Source organism: Dipodomys ordii, unplaced genomic scaffold, assembly GCF_000151885.1.
Source record: "Dipodomys ordii isolate 6190 unplaced genomic scaffold, Dord_2.0 Scaffold8, whole genome shotgun sequence".
Taxonomy (NCBI): Eukaryota; Metazoa; Chordata; class Mammalia; order Rodentia; family Heteromyidae; genus Dipodomys; species Dipodomys ordii.
Window position 1 is genome coordinate 6,570,445 of NW_012267224.1, and position 22,351 is coordinate 6,592,795.

At 37.5% G+C, this 22,351-nt stretch overlaps 2 protein-coding genes across 8 annotated transcripts in view; one reads left to right on the forward strand and one right to left on the reverse strand.

Annotated features, from left to right (window-relative positions):
- The window catches only part of Pacrgl (PARK2 co-regulated-like), a 12,663-nt gene extending 7,319 nt beyond the window's left edge, over positions 1–5,344 (forward strand). For all 4 annotated transcript variants that reach the window (XM_013009208.1, XM_013009205.1, XM_013009204.1 and 1 more), the window contains exons 6-9: positions 438–572; positions 915–1,022; positions 1,617–1,697; positions 4,592–5,344. In XM_013009208.1, coding sequence (XP_012864662.1) covers positions 438–572; positions 915–1,022; positions 1,617–1,697; positions 4,592–4,648 — 381 coding nt within the window. In that variant the 3' untranslated portion in view covers positions 4,649–5,344. The remainder of the gene's footprint in view (positions 1–437; positions 573–914; positions 1,023–1,616; positions 1,698–4,591) is intronic.
- Positions 5,345–7,763: 2,419 nt separating this feature from the next.
- The window catches only part of Kcnip4 (Kv channel interacting protein 4), an 885,761-nt gene continuing 871,173 nt past the window's right edge, over positions 7,764–22,351 (reverse strand). For 2 of the 4 annotated variants that reach the window (XM_013009187.1, XM_013009184.1), the window contains 5 exons: positions 21,611–21,681; positions 12,337–12,444; positions 10,540–10,644; positions 9,687–9,749; positions 7,862–7,950 (listed from right to left, as the gene is read on the reverse strand). In XM_013009187.1, coding sequence (XP_012864641.1) covers positions 7,903–7,950; positions 9,687–9,749; positions 10,540–10,644; positions 12,337–12,444; positions 21,611–21,681 — 395 coding nt within the window. In that variant the 3' untranslated portion in view covers positions 7,862–7,902. Of the gene's footprint in view, positions 7,951–9,686; positions 9,750–10,539; positions 10,645–12,336; positions 12,445–21,610; positions 21,682–22,351 lie in introns of all 4 variants that reach the window. The other 2 variants (XM_013009185.1, XM_013009186.1) reach the window with 2 other exon arrangements.

Here is a 22,351-nt window from a genome sequence, read left to right on the forward strand (position 1 = left end):
TTTGCTTATGTGGTGCTGAGGAATCGAACCCAGGGACTCAGGCATGCAAGGCAAGCGCTCTACCACCAAGCCACCTTCCCAGCCTCTCCTTTATCTTTTTATGTACCATTACTTTCCCTTCTTTTTTCTCTTCTTTTTCCTTACTTCCTACTTACCTCTTCTTTCCTTTTCCCAATCCTTTCACTTTTCATATTGTCTTTCTTCCTCCTGTTCTGAGGATAAAGATTCCTCCTTTATTATGTGTGTCTTTTTGTTCTACAGTTTCTCAGTGTAATTGAAATCATAATTGCTGAAATTATATATCATGATGAGCAAAACTATAATTAAAGTTTGGATTTTTCACTCAGGCTAATGAGGATTTAGCTTTTCTATAATTGATACAATAAAATAGCCATGAATCCTAATTTTGCTTTTGTTTTTTATGTTGTATTTGGCAGGGTCTGAGAGAAACAAAGCATCCATACACCTTTGTGTCCAAGGAGGGTTTTAGAGAGTTACTTTTAGTTAAAGGTGCTTCTGAAAAGGCTGTACCTTTGCTACCTAGACTGATTCCTGTGCTAAAGGCGGCTCTGGTATGTCATTTATCTCACCGCACTTCTTTATCTTAAAATACCTGAGAGAAATAAAGCAGAATATCCCATCACACACACAATTATATACAAAACAGTCCTTTCCTTGTGAGTTTGATCTATGTGTGGAGTAAGGCCACATACAATTAGAGGAGTCACTAAGCCTCAAGTTTTGTTTTTTTTTGTATGCTTGGTATATTCTAAATAATGAAAGTTTTAAAACTTTTGGTGTTTAGTGATTGTTCTTATTTTAAATGTTTAATTGTCCTTTTCTTCACCCTTTGCTCTTTTTTGTTACCTGTTCTCCCTTCTTGCTACTCCCCCTGCCGCCCCCCATCCACACAGATCCATTCAGATGATGAAGTGTTTGTGAGAGGGTTGAGTGCCCTGGTACAATTAAGTGTTGTCGTTGGTCCTTCTCTTAATGACCATCTGAAACACCTGCTGACAAGCGTAAGTACTACAGAGAATAGAACATGGTAGAGTGTTTGTTTCTTTGTAATTTAATGTCTTCCAACTGATCAAGGTGTCTTGAAAACTCTTATTTTTTTTAATTGTAAGTGCTTAGAAGAGCAGAATGTAGACTTAAAATAAAAGTAAGCAAAAGTTTAAAGAGTACAAATAATTAACAGTATAGTGTTATACCTGTGTGGATTGGCTTTGAATTATAAGCAGTGCGTATATGCTATCTTACATAATTATGTTTTCAAAGCATACTTTTCTCCATTTTTCATTCTCATATTTTAGAGGTACAGCTTTCTATCATAGTGCTCCAAACGTGCTTCCATATAACAAATGGAAAATATGCCATTTCACAGGAAACTTACTCTAAGTATTATGCTGTATAGTAGATATTGTAATACTTGAAATAATGTAAGTTCATTTTTAAACAAATAGAGCATTGTCGATCATATGTGGATGTTAATGTTACATAAAAGAAGTCTCAAGCCCTTAAATAGTTACTTATAAAGTTTACTTCTGTTTATGATGAGTATTGTTACTTTTTTCCAATCTTTTCATCTCCTTTGCCCAATATTATTTCAAAAGCTTTCCAAGAGACTAATGGATAAGAAGTTCAAGGAGCCCATCACTAGTGCATTACAGAAGCTTGAGCAGCATGGTGGAAATGTAAGTAGAATATGTGGGCTTTGGTGGTTTTGTTTTGTCGTTTTGCTTGTAGTGCTAGAATAAAGTGGCCGCATATTTGCATATGTTATCTCATGTCAGCTACATGTAATTCATGAAGGTGAGTTATTTTTAGTTTTAGAGCTCAGGGCTTCTGTCTTGCTGAGGCCACAGTTTTGAAAAACAGGGCAGGTAAGTAGAAGTGATACACTTTCCCTGTGCTTGCTGTGTGGCATTCTATGTGGAATAGGCTTAGATTTTTCCTAAACTAGTTTAGAGTTTTGTTTTGACCATTGGAAAGTTCAGGGTAAAAATGAAAGGATTTGTTCAGAACACTCACTGGTATACATTTCTTCGCCTTCATTTTTATTTTATGTTCTTATCCATTGTTTTGGCAGTACTGGGGTTTGAGCTCAGGCTTCATGTTTGCTAGGCAAGTACCCTACCACTTGAGCCGCACTCTGAAACACTTCTGCTCATTATTCTAACTTTTCAAGGTGCAGGAATGTGTGATATTTTATTACTATTGAGAGAAGTTTTCAGACTCATAGTTTTGCAAATGTTTTCATAATCCATGGAGATTATTTTATCAGATGATAGAAGTGCATGTCATTTTTCTTAACGTTACAGGACTTAGGTGGTTTTTTGTTGTTGTTGTTATTTGTCAGTTGTGGGGCTTGAACTCAGGGCCTGGGCACTGACCCTGAGATTTTTTGCTCAAGGTTAGTACTCTACCACTTTGAGCCACAGCACCACTTATGGTTTTCTGGTGTTTAATTGAAGATTACGGTCTCCTGCTCCGACTGGCATCGAACCACCATCCTCATATCTCAGCCTCCTGAATAGTAGGATGATAGATGTGAGCCACTGGCACCCAGCAGAACTTAGTTTTATTTTAGATATTTTCTGAAAGAATTGGTTGCAATCAAGTTGGTATGATTGTATACAACTTTAAAATGGGTTTGGCTAAATTATATAAACTACCTACTTTCAATAATTTTTTTCAATAATTTCTGTGCTTTCCATGGTATACTTAGAATAAAAAATAAATAAATCCCTAAGCCTGCTAGACAACAAACTTCTTTGTGGGTTTTACATCCTAGGCAAAGAATCAGTATTCACAAAATATTTGCAATGTGCCCACCCAGCCCTATCTGTCTTTGCCTTTAGCAGAGGGGTGAAGGGCTTGCTGGCAAACGTACTTTACTGTTTTAAGAATTGGAATGCAAAAAGGTATCTGCCCTTTTCCTTCCCTGAGAAGTGATGATAGCTTCTTAATGAGCCTGCCCTCCCCAGACAGTTTTTTCATCTTCCTGTGATATTTTATGGATGTCCGTATGTTGTTGGCAAGGGAGAGGAATGAGTTGACATGTAATAAATTTTAGAAAGAACACTCTAAGATTGGGAGCTGAATACAGGGAGTGTGCTTGCCCAGTCCAGTGCATGAATAGAGTAAGTTCTTCTGGATTGCCACATAGTCCTACTAGCTTTGAATGTTGCTTAAGAAAGTGTTTCTTTTTTAAATTCCTATTTTAAGTATTATCTGTTTTCTTCAGACTTATTTTCTCTCTTGATTATGTCTCACGAAATATATCTGTAATGATATCATTGCAATAGACTTTTAAAAATTGAAATTACATATTGAAAACTTTCTGTTGGCTTAATTATTATGCTGCTTCCTTTTGTTATTTTGTGTGCCTTCAGGAGTTCAATAAATACTATTCTTTCTAAGAACTTCAAAAGTACATATCAGTTTTTTTAAACATTAGTAATGAGACTCATTTTTTTTTTTTTTGCAGGGGTGGGGGTGTTGTGGGGCCTGAACTCTGGGCCTGGGCGCTGTCCCTCAGTTCTTCAGCTCAAGGCTAGCGCTCTTCCACTTGAGCCACAGCGCCACTTCTGGCTTTTTCTGCTTATGTGGTGCTGAGGAATCGAATCCAGGGCCTCATGCATGCAAGGCAAGCACTCTACCACTAAGCCACCTTCCCTGCCCAATGAGACTCTTTTCTTATGGCTCCCATATAATATGATAATGTGAAGTCTTAATGAAAATATCTATTACTGAGTCACTTTCTCATTACTCAGTTTTACCTACCTTAAATTGAAATCTGTTCATTCTTAGCCTGATTTAATTTTTTTTCTAAGAAATACGATCATTTGTCTTCAGAAGGGCAAAAATTTATACAAATCCCAATTTTTACTTTTTATTGAATGTATAAGCACTGTGTAGCATATTTTGCTCAACACTTTTTAGGCATTAAACTCAGTTTTTTTTTTGTCAGTCGTGGGGCTTGAACTCTGGGCCCGGGTGCTGTCACTCTGCTCTTCAGCTCAAGGAAAGCACTCTACCACTAGAGCCACAGTGTCACTTCCAGTTTTCTGAGTGGTTTATTGGAGATAAGAGTCTCTCAGACTTTCTTGCCAGGGCTGACTTTGATCTGTGATCCTCAGATCTCAGCCTCCTAAGTAACTAGGATTACAGGCATGAGCCACCAGCTTCAATTAAACTTTTTAAAAATTATTTTAGTAGTTGTATAAAGTAGTTTCAATTCATCATGTCAACTTATCTATTCTTGACAATCTTCTGAGATAGCTTTTGCTGATACCTTCCTTGAAAGATCAAGGAATGAGATGGGAAAGTTGGTCCAGGTTTAACAGAAAAGAGGGTTAGAAAAGCTAAATTTAAAGTTGGGTCTGGTTTCTACTTTTCTAAATGCTCAAGAATGTTTATCTGTATTTTTTCTTAAAAGTTCTATTTATCCTATAAATTTGTTCTTATTTTTTATTTGTTTTGAATTGAGTTTTAACTATTGGGGTATATTACAAGTGTAATAAAGACATACTAGGTTAATGTATTTATTTCTTTAATGATGCTATATTTTTTTTCCTGTTGACAGGCAAGCCTTCTAATCATCAAATCCAAAATTCCAACTTACTGCTCTATATGCTGTTGACAAAGGGAAACCACAAGAGTTGTCTTGCTTCTTTCTTGCAAGTGTCACACTCTGAACCACATGTGCACATGGACCATTTATTCAGTTCAGCTTATTCTTTTATAGATCACATCCACAATTCACTAGCTGTTCGATCAAGGGGAGTGTACGTAGTCCAGCCGAATCATAGTAAATGTTGTCAACAAAAACAGACAGGTAATAATGGAAAGCTATTAAAAGAATTCTATAATAGTACAATTTTGTAGGTCTTTTTTCTTGGTTAGATCATAGTATGAAAAACCATTATTGAATTTATATGATCAGATGTATTTATTTTCTAGTACATTTTTATTTAAAACATTTCTTTGCCAATTTTTTGTAGCTGTGCACTTATTTCTAGCGATTGTTCTTTTGGCTATTTTTTGCTTTTTGTATTATTTTTTAGAGCTAGAGAAATTTAAAATAGAATATATGCATTTGGGAACTCACTCTTAGTTTTTTCTAAATATGCATTTTATAATGTAGAATGGTTGGAAGGATTTCATTCCAGAGAATTCTAGTTTAGGAAGTTTGTTTTAAATATTCGAATTCTATTGTAACTATGTTGTTTTTTACAACTTGTTAAAATTGCCTAAACTTTAGGTGTTAATTGAATTTCATAGCCTGAAAATATTGATGTACATACAAAGATACTCAAAAATTAAAATACTTTTATGCATTCAATGGTTTTGTTGTTCTGGCTTGTATTTAACAAAAATTTGCTCTTTAAAAGTTTTTTTTTTTGAGGGCTGGGAAGGTGGTTAAGTGGTAGAGTGCTTGCCTTGCATGCCTGAGGCCCTGGGTTCGATTCCTCAGCACCATATAAGCAAAAAGAAAAAAGCTGAAAGTGGTGCTGTGGCTCAAGTGGTAGAGCGCTAGCCTTGAGCTGAAGAGCTGAGGAACAGCACCCAGGCCCAGAGTTCAGGCCCCACGACTGGACCAAAATAAATAAAGAAATAAATACATAAAAGTTTTTTTTTTTTTTTTTTCTGGATGTGGGGCCTGAACTGTGGGCCTGGGCGCTGTCCCTCAGCTCTTCAGCTCAAGGCTAGAGCTCTACCACTTGAGCCACAGCGCCACTTCCAGCTTTTTCTGCTTATGTGATGCTGAGGAATCGAACCCAGGGACTCAGGCATGCAAGGCAAGCACTCTGCCACTGAGCCACCTTCCCAGCCCTCTTTAAAAGTTTTCAAGTTATAATTTATAGATAAAATTCAGAAGTTTTGACATAGTTGGAATGGACTGTCTACCTGTAAGAGGAGAGTAGAAAAAGAAAAATGGGAAAAATGAGTAAGAGGTTGGAACTGGCACAAAATCTTTTAACGATTTGTGTGGTTGCACCACATTCACACAGCGTGATACTTCAGAGAGAGCAGAGACGAGCAATCCCATAGTCCACAGCATGATACTTCACAGAGCGCAGAGACGAGCAATCCCGTAGTCCAGAACTGCCGAGAGCACCCTTTCCTTCTTTGCTCTTTCTCTGCAACACCGGGATTGACTTTGTTTGAAATTCTTGTTTCAGAGAGTCTCACTGTTGTTAAGTGAGAGAACACAGATAGTTTCTGAGGGGTTGCAGAGCTGAAAGACCCATCTTCCTGCAGACATTTGCCTTGGGCTTTCTGGAACTCATTTCCTTATGTCTAGCTCCTGTCACATTCTCAGGTCACACCAGGTATATGAGTTACCTGTCCACTGGCTTTGCTTTATAATTCACTTTGTGTGTGTGTGTGTGTGTGTTTTCCCTAAGAAAAACAATGTAGTAATCCTAAATCAAGTTAGAAAAAAAAAGTCCTAGAATGTAGACAGTAGAGTTATAAACACTTTATTTTGCTTTATTTTTCTTTTTTGAAATACAAAATGTGCACATTGAGTTTACACAAACACGCGATGGCAAGTTTCAGTGTACATGTATTGTACTACTCTTAATTTCTACACTGGTGATAGCAGGGCAGCTTTCAACATCCTATCTCTACACCAGAATAGATACCTGATTTAGTGTTGCAAAGACAGTTGCAAATTTCCTCCTCCTGCAGCCTCTCTGTCTTTTACATATTTCCACAAAACAGGGAAGATGAGTGTTTCTATAGTTGTGGCAGCTTTACAGTTTTGCCTTAATATCATTAAAAGGAATCTGCATTGTTGGAGATTTATGATAAGCTAAATCATAATGCAATCAGATGAGTTGTTCCATGTTTATATTCATTTCCTATGAAATCTTGGTAGTAGTTCCCAATAGGATGGAATCAGGGTGTTTTCCTAGGGAACTCTGCTTACTTCCTGTTCCTAGCCAGTTTGAAGGGTGGTCAGGTCTCTTTGTCCCTGAAGGGCTTATAAAACAAGCATACTGTGAGGATGCCAGGATGAGGATGCTAGGAGAAAGGGATGGAATTGGACTGTTGAAGACTGCGTGTTGTTGAGCGGTGCTATGTATTAGAGGACAGATAGCCCAATGTTTCACACATATCTGTAAACATCCTTGCTTTGTATAACACCCTCTTGAGCTTAGTGATCAAGTAGAAAACAGTCCACCTGTATAATGGAATAAATCCTAAATTATATGTATTTTGTAGGCCTTGGCAAGAGTATGCATCATAGAAAATAAACAAATGCTTAATAAAATAAGCTTTGTTAGACATATAATGACATCTGATAACAAACGTAACTTGTTAAATGTTATTTAATAAAAGCCAGATAAATTGATGTCCTTAACAGAAGGTGGAGAATTCATAGAAATTGCGGCTGTGTGGGGCTTTTTTGTTTGTTGCTATGGTTGTCATAATTTTGGTGGTGGTTGTTAATGGAATTAAATGAAAATTGGTTTTTGGAAATTAAAAGCCGACGTAAATATTTTAGAAAACCCATTTAAAGTCCTAGGACTGATAGCATACAAATGAGTAGCAAAATCACTGATATTTTAAAATCACTGATATGTGAAAGCCTCATTAATCCCTTGGCTAAAGAATCAAAACTGTGCTGGATGCTATTACTGCTGAATATTCACAGAGTATGAAATGAGTTAGAACATCTCATGAACTCAGTGACATTATGAAATGGATGCAGATTTATAATGGGAAAACATAAATTGGGGGTGGGGTGGGGATGGTTTTATATTAAAACAAAGCTTGTTGCATAATATGCCTCAGTGTAAAGCTGAGCAATCTATGCTAAAAGTGGTAGCTCCATCTTTAAATGTGGTAGAGTTGTTCACATTGGTCTGAGAATTATTTGACAAGTTAAATCACATTTTCAAAGAGCTGCATGGAGCGCATTATATTTTCATCCTGTAAGAGAGAAATAGAAAAGCACTAAATTCAGTATATCTGCAGTGGGAAGTATACAGTTGTAGCCTCCTTTGTATTGACTTCTGCCAACAGCACACATTCTGTTTGCAAGACGCAAACGCCATTCTAGGCATTTCTCTGGTAACACTATCATAAAGGCCTGTTCTATGTTTTCTTGTGTCTAGTAGGCTTAAAATACGTCATTTAAATTTTTCTTCTTATTAGCAGAGGATATTTCTCAAATCATAAAGCCAGAATGTTAATAGAGTTCGGGGGGGGGGGTAAATAAAAATGAGCAGATAAGAATTTTGACATCATAATCAAAGGTAGATCACAAACCACATCACAGTCTTAAACCCAGGAGCTGGCACACAAAGTAGTGGATGTTTCTAGTGACCACATCACCTTTCCCTACCTGCCAGTGATGACTAACACCGTGCGGCCTTCAGGAACCTTTAAAAATGAAAGTGTTCTCAGTGCCAGAGAGAGGGTCACTAAGTCTTAACTGTTGCAGTGGCTGGATTCATATTAGCATATTCTTAAGGAATGATAAACTGGATATTTTATAAACACTTAGAAATTACGTGCCATATGCTCTTTGTGGGCTGTTTAGCCTGATAAACGGTAGCTGCAAAGTCAGTCATTATAGTCACTTACATTGTGGATAATTGTATAGTGTAGCATGAGGATAGGAATGGGAGGGGGAGATGCGGGGAGAATGGTGGAAAGAGTGGCCCCGATGAAGAATCTGACATTCACGGACATGTAACCTCTTTGTACAACTACCTATTAATAATATAAAAAGATTAAAAACTACTGAATAATTTAAAAAATACACAAAAAAACAGGGGACAGAGAAGCTTCAGCAGAGCACAAATAAGTGTCTCTTAATCAGGCCAAAAAATAATAATTGTGGCTGAAGAGTAATGGCTTAAAAACAAATAACAAACATCACTACGAAGCAATCTGATGTCACCAAGTTGATTCTTGCAGACACATCTTTGAAATAGCTGAGAAATGAATAGGCATCAAGAAAAGTGAATAGGATGAGCAAATAAAGGGAAAACAAGAAGTACAACAAACTTTCCCTATACTTATTTTTAAAGTTCTTCACTATGCTACCCATTAGCAAGCTAGCACTGATTTCTCAGAGGGCCAATCATAACCCACTTTTTTCCACTGAGTATTTGCAACTCTTTTTTTTTTTTTTTGTAACTGAAGACCTACTGGGTTCAGCCCATTTCTTTCTTTTTTATTGTGAAAATATTGTACCGAGGGGTTACAATTACAAGGACAAGATAATGAGTACATTTCTTATCAAGCATTGTAGCCTCCTCCTTTACCCACATTCATGAAAGCAATCTTATCTGTCTTTAAAAAAGCACATAAGCTTCATGCGTACTTTGCTGTGCTGGCATGTCGTTACATATCATATGCTAAGTCATGGAAAGGAGGAATTCCAATTGCCTATGTAAAGTTAAAATACTAATGGGTAAGTTTTATATCTCTAGGACTTCCAACATGGCCTACCTCAAAGAGAGATACTCTTGAAAGTTGACTGAAGAATGCATAAATTGGTGCTTGTTTTCAGAATATATCAGGGCTATTTGCCTGCTGTAGAAATGCCAGACTCAGGAAAATATAAAATATTTGGCTCAGTTCATGTTAGCTAACTAGCTATACTCATGGTGGCTGGTAGGAAAACAAAAAGGCTAATTTTTCCTCTTATGACTTACTTTTTGGCAACTTTCGATGAACTCATCTATGGTAACAACCCCATCTTTATTTTTGTCCATTTTCTGTTGAGCAGGAAAAACAGCATTATCATTCAAACTTACTTCTTAATACCCCTTTGATACCCACTGAACCTGAGGTGGAATGGAGGGAAGGCTAGCTTGCCCATCTGCTGATTTATGTGAAGTAACTAGTGTAGCAGAAATACAGTGATTTCTTAGAACCACATGCAAATTGTTCCAGGCTGTATTCTCTAGAGTCATTCTGCCCTAGGTAAGAATTCTGTTTTGTCAACTTAACTGAGCTCAGGCATTCTGCTGAATCTTTCAGAGCATGTGTAAAATGAAAGTAGTGAGAATTTATAATATCACAGAGGCCTGGCAACTGGATGAAAATAACTTGTGTCTAGATTTCCATAGACCTTCCATGGTCTTAACTCAGTATGTTGTAATTGTGTGGACAGGTAAAATCTTGTTTTCTAAACATAGCAGAGCTTAAGCAATTTACTGAAACTTTTGGAACCCTGTTTCCTCCCCCACCTCCAATCTGTAAAATGAACAAAATGAAAATTAGTCATTTCAGGGGGCCCTTGCGAGAACTGGGTGAAAATAACTAGTGGAACATGAGATTTGCTCGTGTTCTACTTAGGGTATAGTGAATGTTTGGTAACTATGGTTGCTAGTGCTACAATAATTTCAGAAAGAACTGCCAAATGAGTGAAAGGGTGTTATTTTGTCCTTCTTAGTAAAGATTATTTTTCCTTTTCAGTATCTAGAATCATGGCATGTTGCAAACCTTAGGAAACTTGTTCGTGGTTTCCCTCCCACCATCTGTGACTTGTGTTTACATTCCTACCTGAAAGAATGTCTCCACATGCTGTCTGGGAGCATCTTCTTTGAGGACAGGATATGTGCATTTACCCATCATGTCATAAATGGCTTTCATTATATCAAGCATTTCCTGAAAAGGAAAGACACCTGCATGACGCTGCATACTGAGTACGAACAAACTAAGAAGCTATGACAAACTGTTTTCAATAGATTCTCCATGAGGTGCCTGTGGGTTTTCCATGGGTACAGGCAGTAAACAGACTTTTGCCTTAAAAGAGGCAGAATCAGAATGTCAATCCATTTTGATCTTAGTTCAAAAACGGAACAGATTCCTGTGTGTCTAATGGGGACAAGAAAGGAATGTTCTGGATTTCCACTGTTTTGCTGAGTTACATATTTGTACATTAGTAATCATTGTTAATGATTCTTATTGTAAATTGTAAATGATAATTATAAATTATCCATGAGCTACCTAGATATTAACACATCAGTTTACAATACCAGGTGTTGTGTGGCCCATACTCAACCTGGGTAGGATAAGATGATAGCAGTTTCATCCCTTGAAGGTCATTGTGAAAGTGATGTAGACTCTTGATTGACAGGTAACAAAGTAGGACATGGCAAATGAATGACTTATTGATGTCAGAAGCTAAACATGTCAAAACTCATTAATCTCAGTGCCTGCTCCCCTCCATACTCCCTTAGGTACATCCGCTCTTCTTCATCATGATTACCAGATATTCCTCCTCCTCCATCACCAGCTCAAAACTGGCAAGGAGAGGAAACGACACAGAATTCTAAATGGTTCAATAGTGTAGACTGTTCATTTTAGAATTAACTCAATTTTCTTGTGGGAGAAAATGTTTAGTAGACAACGAAAAGATATAAAACTGTATAATGAACATTTATACTGTAGAAACATTCTGTGAAGCTTTTGTTACAAATGTTGTAGTTAAGCTCAAGCGTGTACAGGAAGTACTGGCTGTTTGGGATAAATTCCAGACACTGAGCATTTAATATTTACAAGGCCTACAGTTAGCCCCTTGGTCATACTATTCTCATGTTTGTGGCCTCTGTCTAATACACAGAACCCCAGAGTACTTAATCAAGCCACATTTGGGCCAGGTGTACACGTCCCTCTGTGTGCCTGATAGAGCAGGTTCACGTCACTGATTCTCGACCCTTTTTGTGAGTCCCTAGTTTAAAATTCAACTCTGGAGAAGCTGTTGAAGCACAGAGAGAAGCAGATCATTTGAACATGGAGTGTGCCGAGGATGTGACCCATCTGCACTTTCTATATGGAGTCAGTTTGTAACTTGCAGTGTTCTAAGTTAGTTTAACCAATGTGTCACAAGAGCATGCTAATCTGGAAATTACCTTTCACATAGAACCTGCCTACAAGTGTGTTTGGAGAATCCACTATTGCATCCAGTTATTCCATAGGACAATTTCTTGATTGAAAAGTTCTGTTTCCATATGTGTCTGTGTGGGTATGTGTATGTGTAAATTTTAGACCAAATATTCAAACATGGTTTGGAAACATATTCTCCCATCTCATTCTGACTATTATTTTTATTCCATTTCCAGGACTTTTTAAAATAGTATGAAAATAACTAGATGGGAGACCTGTTTTCTTCAGGGAGTGACTATAAACAAGTCCTATCCATCCTACATTTTTGTTCTAGTATGTCTTTCTACCATCATTGCATAAAATACTTAGGATCTCCTGAAAAGACGATTCTTCAGACTAATAATTGCCATTGTTTAATTTAAAGAAATGAAACTAGTCCAGTAATAAGTATATTGATAAGGCATTGCTTACTTCTTTAGTGATGTAGCCATCTTTATTAATGTCATACAAGTTAAATGCCCAGTTGAGTTTTTCTTGTACTGTCCCCCGAAGTAAGATGGAAAGACCTTTGATGAAATCCTAAAACAGAAAATGACCGTTTATAATGATAAAATTTGGTCTTGAATAATAGAAGCAAAAGTAACACCACTTTGGATTTTGAACAGTCAATTAAATTTGCTAATTAAGCAGAGTTCTTGGTGGCCAGCAACAAGGCTCTTGCCTTAACATTCTCACCATCTTAGTTGGAAACTATGAATTGAATCCATGCTGGTGCTGGGGTATCCACACGGCAGGACACTTGGGTATAAGTGACTTTACGAGCGTGCACCATTTATAGAAAAGGATCTAGTGATACTGTATTTAAAACACTCATGTTCACCTACCACCTTTCCCATGAAAATAATATAAGAAATGCAGGCTATCCATAGGAGACCAATTGTAGTCTTATTATTAGAATGAACTGATTGTACAAAGGGCTTTCATCATATTTCTATAGATCATACAATCTAATTGATTATAGTCACTCCTGTTACACTTATCCTGGTGCTCTTTTTATATAATTTAACAGGCTTCATTATTCTATTTCCATACAGGCAACTAAGTGTACTTCATCAGTTTGCCCCCACTCTTGTCTCCTCTACCATGTCTCCCTCCCACTTTGTCCTTCCTATTGTATTACCTCTTTTATATTCACAACATCCCTATTTTAGGTCGAGATACTGTATATGAGAGAAAACATGCACTATTTTTCTGAGTCTGACTCATTTTGGCTGACAAGATGATCTTCAATTCCATATGTTTTTCTGAAAATGATGTATTTTCAACCACAAAAACCCTCAGAGTAGTTTGCACAGTTATCTTACTGCATGAGGTAGTTATATATATTCTTTTGTGTATGAAAATGACCAGGGTGAGATCTATACTGCATTTCCCCTCACTTACTGGTAAAAGAAGGAAAAGATATAGGGATATGGCTTTATAATAACCTGGTTTTGTTCAAAAGTGACCTTTATTCATCTGGCAAGCTTTTGCTGAGTTTCTTAGTGACAGGCAATATGCCAGGAATATCTTGCTGGCTTCTTTGCTGACAATCAAAGACCACCATGGTTGAGACTGACACTTGTGGGGAAGTTTCAATGATGTCCAGATGGAAAAACTTAAATCACCAAAGTTTGAAAAGCTTTAGAGAAAGTCATCATGTCAAGTGCATGTCTTCTTTTCTACTTGCTTACATGATTTAAAAAAGAAAAAGCATATAGGTGGTTTATTTTCTCTAGTAAGACCTCCCCAGAATGGGCCAGACAGTGGATGAACTATTAAATATTTGAAAGATATAATTTCAGGAACGGTCTAAAACTTGCATTTACTTGGAATTAAAAATGTATCTCTAAAATAACAAGAAAAATATTTCCCCTAGTTTCTATCATGTAGAAGACAATTTGAAACAAAATTATGTCTGCTAAATATGTTAGTATCCTTAAAGGTGATTATAAATGTATTAAATTATAAGGAAGTGCTTTATTTAGTCTCACAGATGGCTTTCAAGATTGGTGAATTTTATAGTAGTACTTATAACTGTAAATAGCATATAAATCCAACATATTCTAGGAAAATATAAAAATTATAGTAAATCTAATCACATATAATCCTGATAGCCAAACACATTAAACATTTCCATTCTTTCACATGTACACCTGAGTTTTTTAATAGATATAGACATGAATATATGTATATTAAATATTTATATCTATACTAAACAAATATTTTATTCAGTGTATAACATATGCACTGAAAATATATTATATGTAATGTATTATTCAGTATGTTTTACTTAAAATTAATTATACGTTCTTTCCTAAGTAACAAAGTTCATTATGACATCATTTAAATAATTACATATTCAGTTCAACCATAGGAAATTGTTGATACTAATAGTTGCCGAAAGGATGAATTTCATATGCAATCACATAACTTCAAACCACAGACTAAGGTAAGAATTGCATTGTAAATGACTACTTAGGATAAACACACACATTCATAAAACTGTACACTAGAAGCTATAATTATTATTATGATGTCTCTTTCTTTCCTCCATGAATTTTTTTTGGGGGGTCTGGTCGTAGGGCCTGAACTCTGGGCCTGGGTGCTGTCCCTCAGCTCTTCAGCTCAAGGCTAGCGCTCTACCACTTGAGCCACAGCACCACTTCCGGCTTTTTTCTTTTTGCTTATGTGGTGCTGAGGAATTGAACCCAGGGCCTCAGGCATGCAAGGCAAGTGCTCTACCACTGATCCACCTTCCCAACCCCTCCATTAATTTTTAAAAAATATTATATATTGTTCTCTAATTTCAATACTAATGGTAACAACCTGAAATCTTTTTTGTTGGTCAGTCATGGGGCTTGAACTCTGGACCTAGGTGCTATATTCCTCCACTCTTCAGTTCAAGGCTAGCTCTCTACCACTTGAGCCACAACACCACTCCAAGTTTTCTGGTGGTTTATTGGAGATAAGAGTCTCATGGACTTTCCTGCCCTGGCCAGTTTTGAACTGTGATCCTTAGATCCCAGTTTCCTGAGTAGCTAGGATTATAGGAATGAGCCACCAGTGCCTGGCTTACAACTTGAAATTTCTAATACTGCTTTGTGATATCAGAGATATTTCACCATCATTTTCTATTGTTGGATATATAAATTTTAATTTATCTTTAAATGATGTGGTGGTAAATATTTCTATTTTCTTCATTTTGACTTATGTTCTTAGGGAAGGAGTATGATTTGTGGGTATTGAGTTGCTGGTGGGGAAAGTTCATAGTAAAAGTGACTATTATTACCAATGAGCCTTGTGGGATGGTTGGTATCAGGTAGCTCCTGTGTACTAGTTTGTGTTCCCAGCCTCATCTATGCACTGTGTAATGTTATACAAGAGGGTGCTCAGAGACAATAAGTGACTGAGCCATAAAATAAAAGGCTCTGATGAACTGGAAACTGAACTTAGATCTCTGATTCAAACATTAAACTACCATTTCAGCCAAAACTGAAGCAATGGGCTGAAATTATATAGAATAATATGCTATGGATATATGCTCTGTCCCTTTTCCTGGCTGTACAGGACATAATTGAAATAATGACTAAAGTGATTCCAATTCAATTACTAATGACATTTTTAGAACATCTAGAATGTGAGAGAAATTCATAATTCCTGACATAAAATTACTGTTTTAAAATTTGGAAAATGGTCTTAACTGGATATGAGGTAGTGGGAGAATAAGATTATTCTAACAGTTACATGTCCAGGAACACTACAACAGACAGATACTGATTAAAAATCTGTCAGATCAGCCAGCTGTTAATCAAGAGCTCAGATCTGACTAATATTAACTTGTGCCTTCTCTGTGCCAGGCAATTTTCTAAACTCTTTAAGTCTATATTTATATATATGACACAGAGGGACAAGAGCCGAAAGGAAGAGTTCTTGTCTGCCCAACTACAACAGTTTGGGTAACGGTATGCACAAAGTCACTCTGGGTTATAACCCAAAACATAGAATAGATATTCATGGTTCTACAGTGATATAAATAAGGGGCTGAATAACCTAACAAATAGGAGAAAAGGGACAAATCACCCATGCAGAAAAATTCCAAGTGAATTAGATATTTTACTCTTAAGGAAATAGAGCCCATACCTCTAGTTTTTGTTTTGTTTTTTAATCTGTGGATTGTTCATGATTTTTTTTTTTTTGGTTGGTTGTGGGTCTTGAATTCTAGGCCTGGGCGCTGTCCCTCAGCTCTTCAGCTCAAGGCTAGCACTCTACCACTTGAGCCACAGCGCCACTTCCGGTTTTCTGGTGGTTTATTGAAGATAAGTGTCTCACGAACTTCCTGCCCAGGCTGGCATTGAACTGGGATCCTCAAATCTCAGCCTCCTGAGTAGCTAGGATTACAGGTGTGAGCCACTGCTGCCTGGCTCTGTTCATGATAATTTTTAACAAAGTGAAGTAGGAGGAGAAAGTGTAAAGGGAAATGTGATAAATACCACTTCAGCTAGATGTCGAAAGTCCATCAGTAGTCATAAGTCATTTTAATAATATATTCCTTGGCTCTTATGTGATTAAAAATGGCACGTTACCTCTGTAATCTTCCTGCCTAACACACACAGCCCCAGTTAAATCATGAGAAAAACATCTCAGACACATTCCCAGATGAGGGCCTTTTCTTAAGAAATATATGATCAGCTGTTCTTCAAAAACCTGTCAAGCCCTGGTGAGTATGGGAGGGGAAACAGGAGAAAAGGAGGAAGCAGGAACACTGTTCCACAAGAAGTGTGCCCACTACCTTACTTGTGTAACTGTAACCCCTCTGTACATCACCCTTGCAATAAAATAAAATAACCTAAGTGCTTTAATAGGGAAAAAAAAGGTTGTTAAAAAGCCAGAAATTATGAGTACCTGCTACAGCCACCAGGGGCTGCAGAGACATGGCTAAGTGAAGTGTGGAAGAGACCAAGTGAAATGTCAACTGAGTGGCATCCTGGGTCCAAAACGAAACAAAGCTGGAATTAACTGAAAGCTGAGGAAATAAAGCATGAATGTGTGTGTCCATAGTGTGTCATTAACTGTCACAACAGCCCTATGAATACGTGATACGATGTGAAGTTGCCTCTTGTCTTCGTAATGGTTCTGTCTATAAACTTTTGGTCTTAAGTTGCTTTTTGCTGTTGTTGGTCATGAGACTTGAACGCAGGGCCTAGATGCTGTCCTTGAGCTCTTTTGTTCAAGGCTACCACTCTACCACTTTGAGCCACAGTGCCACTTCTGGTTTTTGAGTGGTTAATTGGAGATAAGAGTCTCATGAGGACTTTCCTGCCCCTGCTGGCTTTGAACCATGATTCTCACTCAAATCTCAGCCTCCTGAGTAGCTAGGATTACAGATTACAAGCGTGAGCCACTGGTGCCCAGCTAAATTGCTTTTCTAATGGATTTTGAAAAGAAGAAAATAGACGTCAGCAGCAGTACGGAAGATGCCCAGGTGATGAGCCCATGCTTTGAGAGGCACTGAAGTCTACAGAATTTTGTCACGGTAAATGGGAGAACATAGTCTCCACCACCACGACAGTTCTGATTCTTTTGTAATCATCAGCAATCTTAAGAGTAATAGGGTTAATAAATATTAAGTAAATAAATGAAATGAGAACACAATGTGTCTGTGTCTGTCTGTCCTGAGGCTTGAAATCAGTTCTAGAACTGTCTCTGAGCTGCTTTTGTTCAAGGCAAATGCTTTACCATTTGAACCACAGCACCACTTCCTGCTTTTTCTGAGTATATTGGAAATAAGACTCTCAGTTTTCCTGCCTGGGCTGGCTTTGAACCGTGATCCTCAGATCATCAGCTTCATGAGTAGGTAGGATTATAGGCATGAGCTACCAACACCTGGCTTTGAACCTAAGTTTTACTTCTACTTCCTCTCCAGTGAAAGCAGAGCTCCCCAGAATGTTAGAGAATCAGCATAAGGTAATAATAGGAAGCAGAGGGTGTGTGTGTGTGTGTGTGTGTGTGTGTTTGTGTGTGTGAGAGAGAGAGAGGAGAGAGAGAGAGAGAAGGGAGGGTAAGGGTTGGAGGAAAAGAAAAGGGGGAGGCTTTGAGGGACATGTGAAAGATAAAACTCAATGGCTGATAAATCAGATAAAATTCTAGACCAAGGGATACATTTCTTAAAATAATACCTCCCATTATTTTGAAAGAAAATTACTAATTTGACCTCAGCATTTATTTTGGAAAAAATCCCACAGTCACAGCTGGTGTTTTTATAGAGAAACACTTTCAGTCGGTTCCTTGGATGGCAAAGCTATTAGATTTGGGGTTGGTGGTATTTGTTTCCACTGAACAGCTCTGGGGTACGAGGCCCACATTCTGTCGTATGAATTGAACTGTCAGTGAATGGCATTTTTCTGTCACTTTTAACTGGCAGCTCTGGAGTCACGTGATCAGCTATATGGACCACTCCATGGACCTATTCCAGAATTGTTGTAAAGAACAGAACATGTTAAAGCTTTAATACACAACATAGCTTGCATACTTGGGAGATTCTAGGCAATGTGTATTATGGTGATGGGACTGTCAAATAGTGAGTTGTATAGGTAACAATGATGTCATTAATCAGTGATTTTTTGGACTAGGTGTATTACTAAATAGTAATAATGACAGCTGGTGATAGTAATTACATGAATCCAAATTTTACACATCATCTGACGAACATGTGCCTCAAGCTCTCAAGTAGGACAGAGGCTGTAGAAATAGGAACACAGTTGGAAAATGATGGCCTACCACTTGTTTTTGTAAATAAAACTTTATGAAATCCAGCTACATCCATTTGGTTAGGTATTGTCTATGCTCACAATTGCTCCAAGAGCCGAACTGAATACATGGCAAAGGGATAATGATATCCAGAAAAATTAAATACTATTACATAATTACCTAGATACAATTCCTAAAATAACAAAAGTTAAATAATCATCAGTATGATTGCTGTATAGCTATTATTATTACTAGTGGTAAATTGAACATTTAATACAGTTCATGTTTATTATAATGAGATACAGATATGCCCTGTGTAATATCAGAGTGATCATCTGGCTGTTGCATGAAAACATTCAAAAAGAGATTACTGTGTAATGTGATGGCAGTTGTTACTATTAATTATTTTTGTTAGAGAAATTCCATAAGTAATTATTATGGTTAACATCAGTAAGTGTTGGCCACATGCTTGGTGCTAGATAGAGACAGAGCCAATCCTTTACTGACATCATTACTTTTACATTCTTAAATTGACCTGTGATTTTTCCTTGCTTGCTGATGTTTTATTGATATGAACATTAAGGCCCGGAGAGTTTAAATACTAAGCCCAAGCCAGAAAGGAGTTTAGATCAAATCATTCTTAAACCCAGGACCTCTCCTGACTTATTTATTTTGCCCTTCAGGTAAAAACAGATTAAGTATGAAATTTCTTTTTTCCTTTATCTGAAAATCAAAATACTCTCCATCTCCCAGTAAACCGTTGATTGCTACTCAAAACATGTTTCTTCTCTAACCTTTCTGTGTCCCAGAGACTTTCTGAGTAGCTAATCAATTTAGGAAAATCAATGTAATAGCCTAGTTTTAAATTTGCTTTCATTTCAACAATTATTAATTTAGCTATTAGTATGCCTTTAGAAGAAAAGGCACTGTACCCACTATGCATTTCACTCATAACTGTCACAACTAATTTCCCAAATTGTAACCAACATTCATCATCATTACTGGCCTCTTAAATAAAATTATGAGAGCCTTGTAATGCATAATTCCACATTATTACCAGGCTAAAGGCATGCGTGTTATAGGAAAGTGCTGCACTGGGTTTTTGTCTCTGTCATCCTCTTTGTCAAATCTAGAACCTTTGACTCTCACATTAGAAGCACATAGAGGCAGTGCTGGAATCATTCTGGGGAGTACACAGGTAACAATAATGTGATATTAAGTGATATTCTCCAGGGCTCTCTAAGCTAAAGCTGCTACAGTGCAAGAAGCATTAGAGACCATTCACCACCTAGTTCACCCTCACACTGCTCTTCTGCCTCCTACCTCCACCCAACTGCTGCCCCTCAGACAAGCAATGCTATTTTCTTTGTGACGAATGGCAACATTACCCTCAGAGAACAGCTCGGGATAGATGACCTGCCAGACAGCAGTTCCTGATACTTCTTCCCATTCCTTCAAGTGATGGAGCAGTGACTTGTCCCAAATACCTCCAGACACAAAGTCTTAGATAAGAATCAACCAGGTCCTTCCTGTGACTTTGGACTATTTCAATGACACATCCCTTCCTCATTTCCTAACCCCAGTTCCAGCTCCATTTAGAGTTAAGGCAAATGTTAGTACCCCTGAAGTCAACAGAAGCTGCAGTGCAATACTGTCTTCCCATGGCTGCCAAGTGATCAATCTCCTTCCTCTGCCCTTCCCCATGTTTCTATTTGGCCTACAGGGCTGTGCGCTGGGTCTGACTTTACAACTCTTGGAGTTTGGGTCTCTGCACAGAAAAAGTCTGACTCCATTTTCTCTTCATTCCTAGGCCTGATATTCTCTTCTTGGCTTCTGTCTCATGCTTCAATGTTTCCTATGTCAAACTTTTCCTCTCTTGGCCAGTTTCTGCTTTTCCTTCAGAGTTAATCAACTCACCAGCAGGCTACCTGGCTACAGCCCCTTCTGCCCCTGGTGCATTGGCCATTATTTGATTTTCTCAGTCATGATCCAGTTTCTGCTCACATATCAGCTGCACCCTCCTTCACCTGTGTTCAAAATATGCCTCCAAAATTATTGCATCACTTTTAGTATATTTAGATATCTATGTTGTGTATGTATGTATGTATATATCTATCTATCTATTTGTCCATCTACCTAAGAGAAGATAGAATTACAAAGTGAAATAATTCATTATAGGATAACTCTGTGCCACAGAAACCAAACAGAGCTGTTTAGAATATAAACCAACAGATGAGTAATACATTGTACTCCTTGTTTTCCCCCATAATAAAAGATACTTGTCTTACAGATGATCAAAGTTAATGTATGATTTTTTTTAGCTAGCAGTTTGTTTCAGGGATATTACTACCTATGACCTGCTATGGATCCAATGAATCACAGTGACGACCTCATTGTCTGTATGTGAGGAATATCTATCACTGTTTATAAGTGTGTTTCATGAGAACCCATAACATATTTCATTTTACTAGATGCTTATATACAATATTTCAGGGAGCAACATTGCATGTTTTTCCTACAGATCACTCCATTAAAAGTCATTTCCTTATCAACTTGTCAGGCTGGTGAATACAGTATTTTCTGTATTTATTTTCTTGTCTGTGCCACTTACTTGGCTTTCCACAGAGAAACTTTTGAGTCTATTATCTTTGTATTTCCAAGGCCTACCACAGTAAATGGCCCATGGTAGTTGCCAGAAAATGTTGGCTCACTCAGTTGTTTCTGGGATTGTTCTAATAGAGTCGATGGAAAACACACTCAAACAGATGTAAGATATTTTCAAATAAACTACCCGTGGATTGTTACTTGTATTTTGAAAGAGAAGAGCAGCTTCTTGGCAATTGAATCAGAGGAGAGCCCTTGAGCTTTTTAAAAATGATCAAATCACCTACCCCCAATTTTCCCACTAAGAAGATTAATATCCCTTTCCAAGTATCAGAAGATGCAAAAGTCTCACCTCAAAGCTCACAGCTCCATTGTGGTCTGTATCAAATGCATTGAAGAGAAAATGTGCATATGTTGTAGAGTCTGAAATATCAAAAAGAGAAGAGCATTCATTTAGTATATCCATAGCTTATGGGAGACTTGGCTAGCAGGTTCAAATTCCTTTTATTTACAAAACAAAAAAAAAGAGGAGAAAAATAAATTTTACTTTTTTTAGCTTGTGTTTTCTTTCCAACTAAATGGCCACCCTGTCTCGGTAAAGGGTTGAAACTTGAGATCCAGAAGATAGACAAAAGACAGGAACATGATCAGAAACCACAGCTGACATTCTCTGTGAGTTTCTGGCTGGACACATGAAAGCCTTGGATATTGAGTAGCAACACTGGGGTAATGGTCTCATAGATGAGGGTGGAGATTAAGGTGACTTGTGTCTGGAATTGGCTGATGCTTGGCACAGGCTCTTTCTAGAGGTAATGTGCATATCAACGATGAGCTGTTCTTAGTAGAGTACCTGTTCTTATTGAGACTTAAACAATACTAGGAATCATAGAAGGATATTGGGACTCAGAGAGACTAAGAAATGTGTCCAGGGCTGGGAAGGTGGCTCTGTGGTAGAGTGCTTGCCTTGCATGCATGAGTCCCTGGGTTCAATTCCTCAGTACACATAAACAGAAAAAGCTGGAGGTGGCGCTGTGGCTCCAGTGGTAGAGTGCTCGCCTTCAGCTAAAGAGCTGAGGGACAATGCTCAGGCCCT